The sequence below is a fragment of the Phaethon lepturus genome, unplaced genomic scaffold (genome assembly GCF_000687285.1).
Source record: "Phaethon lepturus isolate BGI_N335 unplaced genomic scaffold, ASM68728v1 scaffold18365, whole genome shotgun sequence".
Taxonomy (NCBI): domain Eukaryota; kingdom Metazoa; phylum Chordata; class Aves; order Phaethontiformes; family Phaethontidae; genus Phaethon; species Phaethon lepturus.
Window position 1 is genome coordinate 36,026 of NW_010539249.1, and position 15,443 is coordinate 51,468.

General features: G+C 37.9%; 1 protein-coding gene across 1 annotated transcript in view; it reads left to right on the forward strand.

Moving 5' to 3' along the window:
* Positions 1 to 15,443, forward strand: part of NCOA2 (nuclear receptor coactivator 2) — a gene marked incomplete at its 3' end in the record, with an annotated part of 59,361 nt that overhangs the window by 19,863 nt on the left and 24,055 nt on the right. The window contains exons 3-8 of the mRNA XM_010287063.1: positions 3,552 to 3,655; positions 8,448 to 8,625; positions 10,034 to 10,219; positions 10,903 to 11,004; positions 11,090 to 11,230; positions 14,594 to 14,741. Of these exons, the coding sequence (XP_010285365.1) occupies positions 3,552 to 3,655; positions 8,448 to 8,625; positions 10,034 to 10,219; positions 10,903 to 11,004; positions 11,090 to 11,230; positions 14,594 to 14,741 (859 nt within the window). The remainder of the gene's footprint in view (positions 1 to 3,551; positions 3,656 to 8,447; positions 8,626 to 10,033; positions 10,220 to 10,902; positions 11,005 to 11,089; positions 11,231 to 14,593; positions 14,742 to 15,443) is intronic.

Below are 15,443 nucleotides of genomic sequence, written 5' to 3' on the forward strand. Positions count from 1 at the left end.
TTGCCGCCGTGCCCGTAGGATGCCTGGTAACACTTGCCCAGCGTTTTACATCTGAACAGGGGCTTCGCTGTTCTAGGAGGCCGCGTGGCCAGAAGGTGCGAGATCGGGGAACCGGCTCCCGCTCTCCGTGTTAGTGGCCGCAGCGGAAAAATGTAGCGGCTGTGGTTAGGAATACCAGCAATTCCCATGGGGCTGGAAGAAAGGGCTTCTGAGAGGCTTTGCAAGGTTGGGCCTCTGCAGCTATTTTCCTAACCCCTAACATTCAAAAATCATTAATCTAGTGTAGAAATAATAAACTCTCTGTGCTTTTCATTTGTTTGTAGGGCCCCCAGTGAACCTAAAAAAGATAGGAGAAGTGAAAAAAGGAAAAGTAAACTTTACATTTTTGCACCACTACTTAACACCAGAAGCTGGAACTGTTAAGAAAAACAAAAAATACCAACTTGTGATAAATACATGACTGTTGTCGGCACCAGAAGTTCATGTATTGGTTGTTGGTTTTTTCCAACCTTCCTGCAATGAATTTTTGTTCTCGATTAGCCCCACGTGCTATATCACTGAAGAAAAGATTTGCGTTTCAAGACGTTCCCCGTGCCTGTCTGTCAGGACGACACTGCTGACAGGGTTTGCACTTACATTTCCTGTAGGTGCTGATAGAGTCTTCATGAGGGGCTTTGTAGTTCAGCCAGAAATGGATAATTCACTGCGCAGCTTAACATTATCAGTAGCTGCAGTTTATAGCATTGACATAAGTTACTGCTGGTGCTACTCAGAGGCTGGCTGAGGCCATGGTTTCCTATACAATGCCATTTAAATAAACGTATAGGGACCTGTGGCCTGAATGTGTAGCCTCTTCCAAGCTCTCCAGCCACTTAATTTCTTACACAATTAAGTTACAGATCCAATTATGAAGTCTATAATTTTGGAGCACTTGTGATTTATAAAGCTTTTCAGAATGCCTAACCAAACATGATGAGTAGTGTAGTGTATGTTGTCACCATCACGAGAGGCAGGTAGGCACCGTCTAAACAGGATTTTCATATTTTCTCCATTCATCACACTTTCTCCTTGAGCAAGCACTGTGTTTATTGATCCCACAAAAGTGTTGGGCCCTCTGTGGAAAAGGGTGTCTAAGAGAAAAGAAAATGGAGAGGTCGAATGTGAGGGACAGCTGATGATGGAACAGAAGTGGCCGGGGATCAAAGGGTCAAAATGGAAAAATGGGGAACTAGAAGGGAAAGCAGCTGCTGTCACGGGCTGAATGTGAGGCTTGAGAGATCCTTGGTCTGAACATGGTATTGCAGCTTCTGTGTTGATTACCGTTATAGTAATTAAAACCTTTCTCCTTTTTCATTGTATAAAACCTCGCCTGTGTGCATAAATGAGAACAGTTGTTTTTATAGATACCTTATTGGTGGTTTATATGAACTCCATGGTTGTAAGAGTGAAAAAAATCTTCAACAAATTTTTTGTATTATATGAAAAATAATCACTAAAAGGAGTCTTTGAATCAATGAAACCTCAAAATACTGGGTAGTGAACGTGCTTGCACACTGTTGCTGTACCATATCTGTAGCCCCTCCATTTCTAGCACATAGAGAATAATCCCATGTTCTCCAGTACTCGGGATGGTATCAGTGGCTGAAGCAGTGAAAGGATGAAAGCAGGAAGCTGGTATCTGTATCCATTATAATATTTTGCAGTGTGAAACCAGGGATCATTTTATGCTACCAGGAACAGATGGGAAACAAATATCATCACTGACTTTATGAAAAGCTCAACCCTATTTTTAGAACCTTTTAGAATTCTTTCACAATTTTTAGAACATGTTTTCAGTATTATATCATCATGTGGTGCCAACTCGGCTATATTGTAGTATGGGAAGGATTGTTCAGTTTTTTCCCATTACACCTAATCTCTGCTTTTTGCCAAAAGAAGAAAGAAGCAGGGATGGGGGAAGAAAACGCCACTGCAGTCCTCAGTCCATACCAGAAATACTAATTCTGTGTCCTGGTGAGTTTAAGTGGCAGAGGAAGGGTGAATACTTATATCTACTGTATTTATTTCTACCAGATTATACTAATCAAAGTGATTTGAAATTATTCCATTAGTGGCAACAGTCCGTCTTCAGAACAATTTAGTTTCATCATTATTCACAACGGTGTTATCCTGTGTATGAACATACCCTAAGAAGACAGCTAAGATTTTTGTGACTCTCGTTTCATGAAAGCAAGGAACCGTAGAAATCTAGGATGAGACAGCCCGAGTGACCAAAGCCTTATTGCCAGCGGGTGATAGCTGATAGGAGAACACGCAGGGGTTCTCAGAAGCAGTTCCTTTGCTGTATGTCTAAGCAGTGTATATTCACACTGACCTTATAACCTCTGCCAAGGAAAGAGTTCAGAGGAACTTTGGCTGCAGTATTGAAGATCTACAGATAGTGGAAAATACTGTACATTTGGATACATTTCAATTTGTGTGGCTGATGCTTTAATTTTCACTAAGGGCGGTTTTCCAAAGACCCTTTGCTCCATCTGCACATGGTACTTTCGGTAATTCCTACAATGAATCTTCTTCTGGTTTATTGTTGTAGAAGGCATAAATTCTTATTATCATAATTTCAGTGTGCTTTCATGTTTACTAAAATAATCTATTGCATAATACTAAAAATAAAATAATGTTTTTAGTACAGAACTAACAGCAACAACAGTTTACTCTTTTCATTAACTTAGTGTTGAATATGTATTTTGTATAACGTTTCTATTACGTTTATTACTTCTTCCTTAAACACCACTATCATTCTTGGAATAGAAAAATTAATACAGTCCATTACTTGATAGGAATTATAAACCCTCTTGATTTGAAAATTCCAGTATGTGTGAACATCCCTTACGTTAGGAGTTGTGTATGATCTGTGATGCTGTATATAACATATTGTAATATATGGCATTGTGCTCCAGAAACCTTAAGTCGTTATTTTCTTCCCTGTAATTTTCAAATACAGCACTTGAAGTTGTATGTAGTTTTAGTAACATATTGGTAAATAAGGCAGTATGAAAATTATGCGATAGTAGAAATGTGGGTGGAGGCATGGGAACAGAAATGAGGCTGCTGTTTCTCAGTACTGAAACAGTAGATTGCAGACTTGTGTTTTTCCTTCTAAATATAGCGATCGTGGAAAAGTTGTGCAGCTGTGAGCGTTGCATGCTCTTTTAGATCAGTCTTTTACTACACCTTGATCCTGGCTTTTGCTCGTTGCACCTTCATAAGGAGCCCTTGTCATTGCCCAGTGTTATGTTTTGTAGATTAGTAAAATGTCTAGGAGAGAAACAGAAGAAATTTATTTCATTTGTGTCATAAAACTTCAAAACTGAAAAGCCTGCATATTAGTTATGCTTCTGTTGAATCATGACGGGGGGGCTATTTAATCTCATTTTCAGAATTGTTTCACTGTAATCGTTTCACAGCTAGACTGAATACTTGGTGGGTTCTTACTGTATCACTTGAAGAACACTGCTCTGCCATTTAATACATAGTTTTCTTTATTGCAGAAAAAGCAGCAGCAGCTAATGAAGATGAAGTGCAAAAAGCAGATGTATCATCTACAGGTCAGAGTGTCATCGACAAGGATGCACTTGGACCAATGATGCTTGAGGTGAAGAGCACAAAAATCCTTTCTTTAAGCCAGTTCTGCTCCCCCTAGGGTGAAGAGCAGTATCATGAAATGAAAAAGTGCGGTTGGGGGTTGCGGTACAAGGATGGCCAAGAGAGACAAGCTATCCTGGATACTTAGGATTGTGTCATTTGAGAGCCGGCAGGATAGTTCTGTCGGATTCAGTGATGGAGCTCTCTAGCTTGGGTGGGGAGAGGCAGAGAAAGGGACAATTCAGCTGCTTTGTAACACAGCAGACAACTTGCGGGACTTCAGTTGGTAGCATGTCTTGGGTGTCTGCATGTGCATGTTTTATTTGTTCTAAACCACCACAGATTTGGAAGACCTGTTGTACCTAAACATTGACTTACATATACAGTACTATACTCATGAATAATACTTCCCATAAAATTGCATGTCATCGCTATACTGTTTTAATGGTTTATCATTTCAGCATTTACAGCATGACTCTTCCCTCTAGAGTATGAAAATAATCTAAGAGAGCTTTTCAGGCCATATATTTCAGTTTCTTCGGTTAAGATTTCTGTCTGATTTTAGCTGTTATTTTGATACCCCAAAAGGCCGCATGGTTAGCTTCTAAATGTATTAATAGTAATGTTGGGTAGGTGTGTTATCTGGGATCCTAATGTCATATGCTACTGTCCTTTGGCACTACTGCTTTATCTGCTTAAGCTCACTTGCAAACTGTTTATTCCTATTCTGATTGTGGGCTTTTCCTGTAAGGAAGAATAAATGTTACTTTAGATAAAGCAAAACACAAACTCTGAATCAAGCTAAAGCAACCAACTTTGGCAGAAGCATAATTATTCCGTCATTTCTGAATGTTGCAGGAACAAGATGCATATTATAACAGTTTCAAGTATTTGCATTATTTTTCAGGGTTTTTAGGTTAAAACATAGTTTTCTGTACTATGTACGAAATAAAGGTTTGAAAATCACAGTACTACATATAAGGAAGATTAGACAGGTTGGAGTGAAAACATCCTTCTTTGAAAAGTGGGAGTAACAAATTAATTTATTTAACTTAATATTTAGTATAGGGACTCACTGAATTGAACATTGTTTTTGCTATCAAACAAAGTTAAACATCCATCTCTTACATTGCTATGTTAAAATTTATCTTTAATTTCCTATTAATTTAATTGTAAGGACCTGTTTTAATCACAGGGAAAATAAGGATAAGATGATTTTTTTTTCGCGGCTTATCTTGCATGATTGGCTATTGAAGCAAACATGACATGTAAAATCACCCGTCTGTTCCGTTATTCCATTTAATTTAGTTTTCCTTTGCAGTAAAACCATTGCATATTAACAATGAAAGATTGTGGAACTAAATTAATAAACCATGTTCCTTTTGTACCAAGAAACTTAAAAGGACTGAAAGTTGCTTGTTTGCTGTAGTGAAAAGACTACAAATACTGTCTTTGTGTCTTTATCTCCTTAAAGAAATACAACTAAGTTATTCCATCTTTACAGAACCCCTTTATACAACTCTTCAAAAACCTACCCTTTTCCATTTCCAAATAATAATAAAAATGGTAATGCTGATGAACAGTTTATTAGTTGACTTGGTTTAGAAATGTAATTGTCTGTTTTTATTAAAGAATAAAACTGAAGAATCCTCAGAATAGTGAGTGTTCCCAGCTGAAGAAAGTGAGTAAAATTCATCATGCAGCTGCCTCTGAGGAATATTTTAACATATTTCTTGGTTAAAGCAGAAAGTAGATAGGAAGAGAGGGTGAAAAAATAGTCAAGAGAGAGCTGACAACAGCTCAAAGAACAAAAATGTATTTTCCACTGCAGTATATCATCTAAAGTATTATCTGTTCTCTTATTTTCTCTTCCAGCATGTTGTCCATTATTTGTTCCCCATTGTCCCAACAGCTCTGAAGAAAAGTGTGCTGACCTTCATTGCTGTTTTAGTTGTTTATTGTGGCCGCATACATCTGGGGACAGAATTAAGAAATTCTTGCAAAAGTGGAAGCTTCTAAAAGATTTAAGTGGCTTGGTGCATTAACTTGCTCAAAAGCCTGCTGCTGCTTACCTACAAGTTTCTTTTATTAGTAGAATAGAAAGAAATGGGAGACTGGAATATAAGGCCCATGTTACTCCAGGCTCAATTGACCATTTCTGTGGTCAACCCAAGAAGCAGCTGTGAGGAAGCAGCACAGAGCACTTCCTCGCCACAGAAGTTGCCATAGCAGGAAATAGCAGGGAAAACTGAAGATTACTGTGGGATGCCAGTAACTCTCATAATCTCCTGCTTGCCATCGCTGCCTTTGAAAGTTTTCTCCTTAGGACTCCAATAAACATCTGCTATGGCTTTGGTTTCTGCAGTCCCTTTGAATTGATGTAAGCGTGGACCAGTGCCAAGCAGAACGGTTCAGCCAAACCCACACCCTTCTGCCAGCTCTAAACACCATGTGGTTTCATGGTGGGCCAGTTCAGGGGACTGATGTGGCTACCATCTTTTTTTTTTTTTTCCTTGCATTAGTTTTCAGCCAACTCAGTTCTCTGGTCCAGCTCTTCCTGTCCTCAGACAGTACAGGGAGCTGTCATGTTGTAGAGAGGACTCAACCAAAGAGGTCATGCTTACATTGGCTTCAAGCAGTGATGAAATGCAGTCTAAGACACTAATCCATAGCAGAGATGCTGATAGAAAATTCTATTAGAGCCTCAATTAATTAAATCTTGTAAATCATTGTTAGTTAAACTAAATACTAGGCAGCAGGAAAATGTCATGAGTATTACGACAGCACACGGAAAGGAGGGAGCTCTCCAAAGAGAGAGAGTTAACAGGAGGAACCAGGAATGACCAGACACAAAAAACCAGCAATGGTAAAAAACAGAGATCAGAATTTGTGACAATTAAGAGGAGAAAAAAAGACCTAGTTTATCTTAATTTAGAGGCAGTCAGGAAAGGTATATACTTATACATTTATTTGTGGGGTTTATTATTTAGTAATTTAAAAATAGAACAAACAAAGCGTTTGGCAACCATTAGCTCAGCCACTCTGCTCGTGTATTATGCTTTCAGTATCCCTCTCCTTTAGCAGAATCACTAACTAATGTAGTTTGGGAAGGGCCTCTGGAGCTTTCACCTTCAAGGTGAATTATTTTTTTTTTCTTCTATCTCCATGAAGTTTCCTGTGTTGCACTCTGTGTCTCTTGTGTCTCCTTCTTCCCTTGTCAACCTCTGAATAGAGCCTGTCTTCTCTTTAGCCTTCTGCTATGTGGTTGAAGACAGAAATAAGATCCCTCCTTAGCTTTCTCTTTTGTACTATTGTACTATCTGGATTTGCTAACCGCTCAGTAGTGTACAACACTTTTAGTATGTATCTGTAGCCTGAGGACTCGAGAACTGCCTGCTAAGACCAACACGCGAGTTGTGCAGCATACAAGTGTGGTCATACCAAGAGTGCCACACACCTGTATGTGCTTGCTATGGCAGCTCCTCCTTGTTAGACTGTTTTGCAGTGAGTTGAGTTCAGGTTTAGTATGGATCTACTCGCTTTTAATTAACCCGTAATGAATCACAGGTTGCCTGCTTTTGTGACTTGTTTCTGTCTCTGGAGATGCAATAACTAACAGCTGTTCTAGTGATCGCCCACCAATCCTTAGAGGGGTGAATAAATCGGGCAACGCTGCAGAAGTCTGTAGGGGTTAATTTGTATTTGAGTGCTTAGACCAAAAGCTTTGGTGCTTTAAGTTTAAATGTATCCCTCCCTTACCTGCTCATATGACATAAAGTTAGAGGGATGTATTCTGAAATATTCATACCATGCACAATCATGCTTGCATCGTAAGGAAACAAAAGTTTGCATGAGAAGTTCTTACTGACACACAAAATTTTACTTTATCCTCATCAGGTAGAAGTGATGTAGCATTTGGCTTAGGCTTCAGATAATGTACAGTAAATATCTTGGAAAGAATGCTGCAGCTAGATTGTCACCATCACAGGAGAGATGGGGGAAACCAATCAGCAGAAATTACGAATTTAGACACTTCCTCACAGAAACTTTTAACTCCTTTGGAATACCATGGAGCTGATTTGAAGAGGTGAAAATCTGGTTCCTGTTCCCTGGATCATGTGTGGACTGAATTAAGCTGGTGTCAAATAAAAAAATGAAAGGAGTCTTGGGAGTAGGGACTAAAGCTGCCCCATCCTCGCTGCTCAGTGCCTGCTCTCAGCTACCTTTGCCCATCTCTGCTTTTAACCCCTCGCGCTCCTGGCTGCATGGGACCTCACTTCTATGGAACGACGATGCGCTGCTGGGGACGGGGAGAGGGCCTTTCTCTTTCTGCCAGTGTTTTCCTTGCCTTGTGCCAGCACATCTTGGCATGTTTTCCTTGGCTCAGTCTCCCTGTGCTGCATAGAGGAGTGAACAGGCTCTAGGTTTAGCAGAACCAGCTTCTGGTCCAGGTTTCTTACTTCATAGGCAGGCAGATAGGTAGCAACCTCTTCCATTATTTTTGTTTGTTTGGGGCAGGGGGTGGTGGTTTGTTTTCATGTGCGGGTTTCATTATTTTGTAAGCTGTGCACCTTTCTGTGCTTTTACACTCATCTGATAAAAGTAAGATTAGATACTCAATCCGAAGTATGTCTTTTGCTGTTTATAGACAAGAATATAAGAACTGGGATGGATGCAGAAAGATTCAGCTGTGTCTTTTGAAGGGGATATTTATTTTCTGTGTATCTTGTTGTTAATCTGATTGTTTGGTATTGTGTTTTTCTCTCTTTCTCTCTCTCTGCTCCCCCCGCCCCGACTTGTAGGCCCTAGATGGGTTCTTCTTTGTAGTGAACCCCGAAGGTAATGTTGTGTTTGTTTCTGAGAATGTGACACAGTACCTAAGGTACAACCAAGAAGAGCTGATGAACACAAGCATATATAGCATCCTGCATGTAGGGGACCACAATGAATTTGTCAAAATCCTGCTGCCAAAATCTTTAGGTATATACCTTTTCCTCATATTGTACCATTACTTATTTGATTTTGTTTTCATAAATCAGCATTTCAATAACTTAAGTTAATGTTCTTCTACTACTTAAAGTTTCATATACACTCTATTTTTCATGAATATATAGACTGTATGAATGATTAATATTATTCTCAAAAGCATCCTCCACTCTTTTCAGATTCTCCTGTGTTAAAATTACTCTTAGTAACTCATGTTAACTGATATTTTTAAGGGATCTCCAGAGTGAAACAGTAAAAGATGCCAATAGTTATATGAAGTCTGTTCCCTATCTAGGCTGGTTATTCTAAGCATGGCCCAAGAAAGGGGAAATATAAAAGAAAAATCAGAAAACTCCTTATGCTAGAATTTTTATTTCAGTGTTTTTAGACTCACCAAAGGTAAATATTTACCTTTATCTTTCAAAGCTGTTTTTGTTAGTTGCAGCCATTTTTGCATTTATGTCATTGGGTTTTGGAGGAGGTAAAAAGAAAGAGAAAGTCAGTACTGGGTGCCTCATTTACTCACAGCAGTTTTAAAAGTATTATGCAATTCACTTTAGCATTTTATAACTTTATTTACAAACCCCTGAAGAATCAAAAATGTAACACTTCTAATGGCTAAACCCCATAAATTACTGCCTTTATTGCATTTTCTGACTGAAGAGGGTGAGTGAAGAGTATTTTAAATAAGACCCTGCTATTTCCTTATGCGACGTTACATTAATTCGCTCTGACTGATATCCAGTGCCTATATTTGTGCATCTCAGGATTTTGTTTCCTTTTTTACTTGTCTTAAGCACTGTGTTAGGCTTTAGTTTTATCCATCACTGCACCCAGGTCATTCTCATCCCTTCAGTCTTTCCCGTTGCAGCTGAGACTATGTGTTTCAATATATTCCCAATTGTATTGCTTCCTGTTTTCATAAAGAACTATTAGTTTCCTTTCTTTCTATTTCAAATCTGGACACAGATTATGCAATGCCGCTGTCTCTTTTGTATTAATCAATTTTAAATTCAATGAACAGATCCTACATACAGCCTTATTTCTTCCAGGCATATAAATTAACTTGATCTACCCAGTAGGCTTTCCACTGTGCTGTATAACTTCTACATGCACCAATATTTAGACTTTTATCCTGCTTTTCTACTATGTTGTTATCAGTCACTTGAAAGAAAACATCATATCTGAACAAATTAGCACTGCTCTTAAAATATGAGAATTTAGATTATTAATTACTTTGTTGTGTGCTGGTTTGGGCGCTAATATTAAAAGGAGATTGTTGTTGTTAAACAAGCTTGTTTCCCAACTAGTTTGCAAAGCACCTTCATTAATTTCTTGTGGATAACCAGCAGAAATGACTGCTACCAGATTTATCTTACTGTATGATCTTTGCTTTGCTCAGTGAATGGGGGATCTTGGTCTGGTGACACTCCTAGGCGTAATAGCCATACCTTTAATTGTCGGATGCTGGTAAAACCTCTTGCTGATTCTGAAGAAGGCCATGATAACCAGGAAGCACATCAGAAATACGAAACTATGCAGTGCTTTGCTGTTTCTCAACCAAATTCCTTCAAGGAGGACGGTGAAGGTAATTACTGTTTTCAATTTGTGTTAGTATTTTCTCTTTCCATGCTGTTGCAGGACAGCAGTTTCACTGCAGTTTATAAAATGAGGTAAAGTTGATAAAGTGGCTTCTGGATCCTGAAAAAAATGGAAAAAATTTGAAGGTTTTTTCTTTTTCATTTAACTGTAGAAGTGTGCTTTTTTCTTGGATTATGAGTGTATACACTCGCATGCACCTATTTGTTAAACCAATATAATAGAAGTTGAGAGTGACTCTGTTTCCATTAATGAGATACCCTAGTTTTGTATCGCTGCAATTGTAAGAAGAAAGTAGCTGACTGGAAGGAAAGTTTCAATGAGCAATTTTTTTAGTTCTTAGAATTTGAAGACAATTGTGGTTCACCGTTTCCTTTACCATTTATTACTTAAGCAGGTAAATTTCCTCAGATTGTATTTTAAGTATTCAGATAAGTAAAAATGGCTTATTATGAAGCTGCTTTCTCAGGGACATCAAGCATTTGGGGCATGTTTAAGAAATGTGGCTTAGAAGGTACAAAATGGTGAGTGCTGAAGAAACGTGCTTTCTGTCCATGCAGTATATCCTTTTTTTTTATTTAACTCCTGAGTGGTAAAAATGTTTCTGAATTCTTTGTGAAAGCAAGATCTTCCTCTTCTATACAAACTACAGAAGTAACATTTTTCTTTAAGATTTGCAGTCTTGCTTGATTTGTGTTGCAAGAAGAGCGCCAATGAAGGAAAGACCACTTCTTCCTTCATCAGAGAGCTTTACTACTCGCCAGGATCTACAAGGTATTGTGAACTAGAAGTTTTTCATGTCTTTTTTTTTTCCCCTTGAAGGGGAAATTGCTGTAATAAATGTTTTTTCTAATATCAGGCAAAATAACTTCACTGGATACGAGTACCATGCGAGCAGCTATGAAACCTGGCTGGGAGGATTTGGTGAGAAGATGCATTCAGAGGTTCCATTCACAGCACGAGGGAGAAATATCTTTTGCCAAGAGGCATCACCAGGAAGGTTAGGTTTCATATATTTAGCACTTCCTACGTTTAAACTATTTGTCATTTGTATCTGTTGGTTGTGTTCTCTTTGTTGTGGAACAATCAAGGGCTACTGACAATCCCTTTTTCAAGCTCATTTGCCTAACACACTGATGGCTCTAGACAGGTTTTGCACTTTCGTCCCTGTTTGTTTTAGCCTGCTTGTTGTAACTGTGCCATACTGGAGGCTGTGTTAAATCTTCAAATTGTCACAATTATTTTAAAAAGAAAGACCCTTGTGTGTTGCTCACCAAAGCATTCACTACCCATTATTCTTCAGAACCTCAGCTCACATGTTGTGGTTCATTGACCTGTATTCCTTTTCTCTACAAAAATGGACTTTTATTGTTAACGTTTTCTGTGAGGAACACTGAATGTGAATGATCAAAGATGCAGCACTCATGCTATCTGGAAGCCTACATTGCTGTACTCTACAAGTGTTATAGGATACATCACAAGCACATCTTACTCAGTCAAGATTATGGTAGGTAAGATGTAGGAGAATACTGCACTGTGAAAGGTTCCCCATGAGATTTCTGTGGTAGCTTCTGAGTGGGGATTTTTCTTTATATAGAACCCTAATACTGCTAATTCTAGTAACACAGGTCCAAATTACTAAAAACAAATAACCCTTTATAGTCCACAGGAAAGCCTTTCAAAACCATTGGGGAACAACTGGAACATTTTCAGTGCAGGAGCATCATACTTTGGGTTCATGTTTGTAGAACAGGGTTTACAGCTGGCCTGTAACAAATAGTTGCCATGGGCATTAAATAACTGGCATGCTATATTGGAAACTAAACTGTAACTGGACTTTCAAATTATTCCACACAAGGCAAAAAAAAAAAAAAAAAAGCTTTAGTTAAATATTAGTTAAATTAGTTAAATATTCTTTAATATGTTCTGCTTTCATTAAACCTTCAGGTTTCATGTTGGGAATGTGGGGGCCCAGAAATATTGTGACATTTAATATAACAGCTTTTGGGGTATATACAGTAGGAGTGCTAAAAGTTCACAGGCTTATGCTGTGAATTCAGACAGAGCTGAAGAAGGTAGGATGCAATTAAAGTTACAGCAGGGGTCTAGAGGGCAGTTTCAGATAAGGACCTGTCTGTGCCAGAGGTGATTTAGGAGTTTCTATTACGGCATCCAGCCACTTTTTACTTCAGTCCTCTTCAAATGATTCCTGACCAAATTAGCAGCTCCTACATCCAGCGCTGAGGTTTGAGTGGGTCCTCTCTAAGCTATCTGTGAAGTGATAAACTTAGTCGTGTTTTGAAGTTTACACTGGATCGTTTTGCAGGAAGGGCTGAGGATCATGACGTAGCATTAGTCTAGATGAGGGAGCTCTCCTTGTAGAAGTGAAGAGAGCAAGTGATCCTGGAATTGCTTTGTGGCAAAGGATCCAGCATTGGAGAGGAATAATGGCTGAAATGTTTCCTTCCCCTGCCCTGTAGCATGGAGAAGACAAATATGGCAAATCTTGGGCAGTAGCACCTTTGCAGTTCACTGAGGAACCCTTTGCATTTTTTAAGTCATTATAGTTTGAGAATAGAAGCAAAGTAAGTAACAGTGTCCTACGTGTAGTTCAGTGTTACAGTGCAAAAAAAAATGTCAGCATTAGCTTGATAAACAATAAAAAACGCAAAGCTTTCTAATTAACTCTTGGTATAAGATGCAAAATATATGGTAAGTTTTTATTGGCCACAGTCAGAAAAATAGCATTTCCTCAAGAGGAATACGGAAACATTCTTGTTTGCTTAGAGAATTAGTTTGGAAAATGATTTAAGTAGAGATTTCACTTGTATCCTGTTGGCATTGAGTACTGGAATTTCCTGCTGTGGTATATGCTAAAGTTAAGAGCTTTGGACCTTCTGGTGCCCAAAGGTTAAACTGAAACAATGACATACCTAACAGTGAAATTTTGCTTTGTATTGTTTCACAGTTGTGGGGTTTTGTTTTTCTTTACATTTTTACTCTGAAAAACCCCTTCTGGTTGTTTAAATTGTGCTTCCTGTTTTCTCACTGCCTAAATAATACTTTAAAACCTTGCAGAACAATATATAACAGTAGGGGGGACAGGGAAGGAAAGCAATCATAACCAGTCCTGTAAGGCTGAAAATCTGGTAGCTCTGTAGAGGAGACTATTTAATAAAGCCACACTCGGAAAACCGTGTCATTTCATTACAACAGGAAGTATTAAAAGACAAGCAATGAAATGAAGATCAGATGATACCATTAATTAAAAAAAAAAAAAAGAAAACCAAACCCATGGAAAATGTGTATGTATGAAAAAATAGGAAATTAAAAGTATTTGTAGTGCTTCATGCCTATTTTTTCCCGAAACAATTATACGAAAATTCTGAAGTTAAGTATTTCCCTTCTGCCATAACTGCAATCCTAATCTAATACCTTTTGGCCTAGGAATTGCAAATGATCAGACTTGTTTCACTGGTGGCAAAGAGTGAACAGTAGAATAAATGTTTGGAGATTTGCTTTTCTGTAAAATGATTTTCATTTTAGCTAAAGAAATGTCACACGTGTCTACAGAAGTTAGAGAACTGAATTTGTTGAAGTTCAGATTTACACTGAAAACTTAAGGGCTGCAGAATATGTGCGCTGAAGTAAATCCCAAACCTGAAATGCAGTCATATCTAACTGACTGCATGGGGAAGGATAGCACAGCTGCAATTTTGGTTTGAGTAATTGTATTTGTAATGTGTTTGAGCTCTATATTTTTGTATTTTGTCTTTAAAAAGTAATAATGTCTTGTTCCAGTTCTTATTTCTAATTCCCATGTAAGAGATTTATATACTTTATAAATTAAAGAAGTAGTGAGAGTAACTGTTACAAGATAATTTAAGCAGGCAATAAAGAAGAAAAGATACAGGCTAATGGAAACAGATGATTTCAAAATTAAAGGTATTTATATTAATCATCGTGATGTAAGCTGATACAGATGAAAAAAAACTTACGAGGAACAAAAGCAGTTAGACACATATTTGATGAAAAGTGAAATGGATATCAAGGACTTCTCGGTCCACTCCTGAAATATTCTGTATTTCATAGTATCTGTCCTGTTGTTGCTGTCACTCCTTATAGGTTTTATTTTGATCACCTTACAGTATGTGGGATCCTTTATTTTATATTTATCCCACTGATATATTTTCAAAATTTTTGCTTTGGTTTTTTTTATTATTATTATTTATTTTATTTTTTTAAATTAACGCAGTGTCTGTGGTATCAGTGCTGATTGATTTAGAACATCAGATGTCAAGGAACTAAGGTACCTGTGCTACAGTTTCTCACTAATTAATTCTGTTATTTTGCTTGCTTGCAGTGCTGAGGCAGGGACTAGCGTTTAGTCCTGTCTATCGGTTTTCCTTGTCTGATGGCACTATCGTTTCTGCCCAAACGAAGAGCAAGCTCATCCGTTCTCAGACGACTAGTGAACCTCAGCTTGTAATCTCCCTGCATATGCTTCACAGGTAATCCTCACCAGTTTATTACGTCCACACTCTGCAGAGAAACAGGGAAAGTACAAAGTTGCCAGAGCAAATAGATTGTTTAAGGCTGATAGACGTTCAGCTGACCTAGAACTGATAGCATGAAAACAAGTTTTGAAATTAATGCCTACAGCAGGAAAAGACTGTAAGATTATTTCAGGACTTGCAAATGGCATGCTGGATTTTCACATCAAGATCTTCCATTAAACATAAAAATTTCCTTTAATCTCATGTTATTAATTTCAGTATTTTAATTTCCTGTATTTTGCATAGTAGACAGAAGAAACTTTCCAAATGTAATTACATCTAGAAAACTTTGAAGGATTAAATTCCTGTATTTCACAGCCACTCATATGTTTGGCCTGGGTCGTCTTTAAAGAATACGTTATGATGATTAGAGCTGCATTTTAGACAAACTGCATATTTTAACTCCTTGTCTCTCTTCATTCCTTGTCTTTTCTGGTGCTTGGAGTAGTGACTTTCACATGTCCAACCTTGAGAAATGCCACCACTATTAGTTTTGTTTAAAAAAGGCACAGGCAATAATATGTTAAAGTCAAGGATAAGTAATCACTGACCTTATAACTTCAATGTAAAGTTTGAATTAAGTCATTGGATGTTCCCGTATATTTCTGTCACAATTTGTTTCGGGGTTTATTTGCTGATTATAATTACAATGCTCTT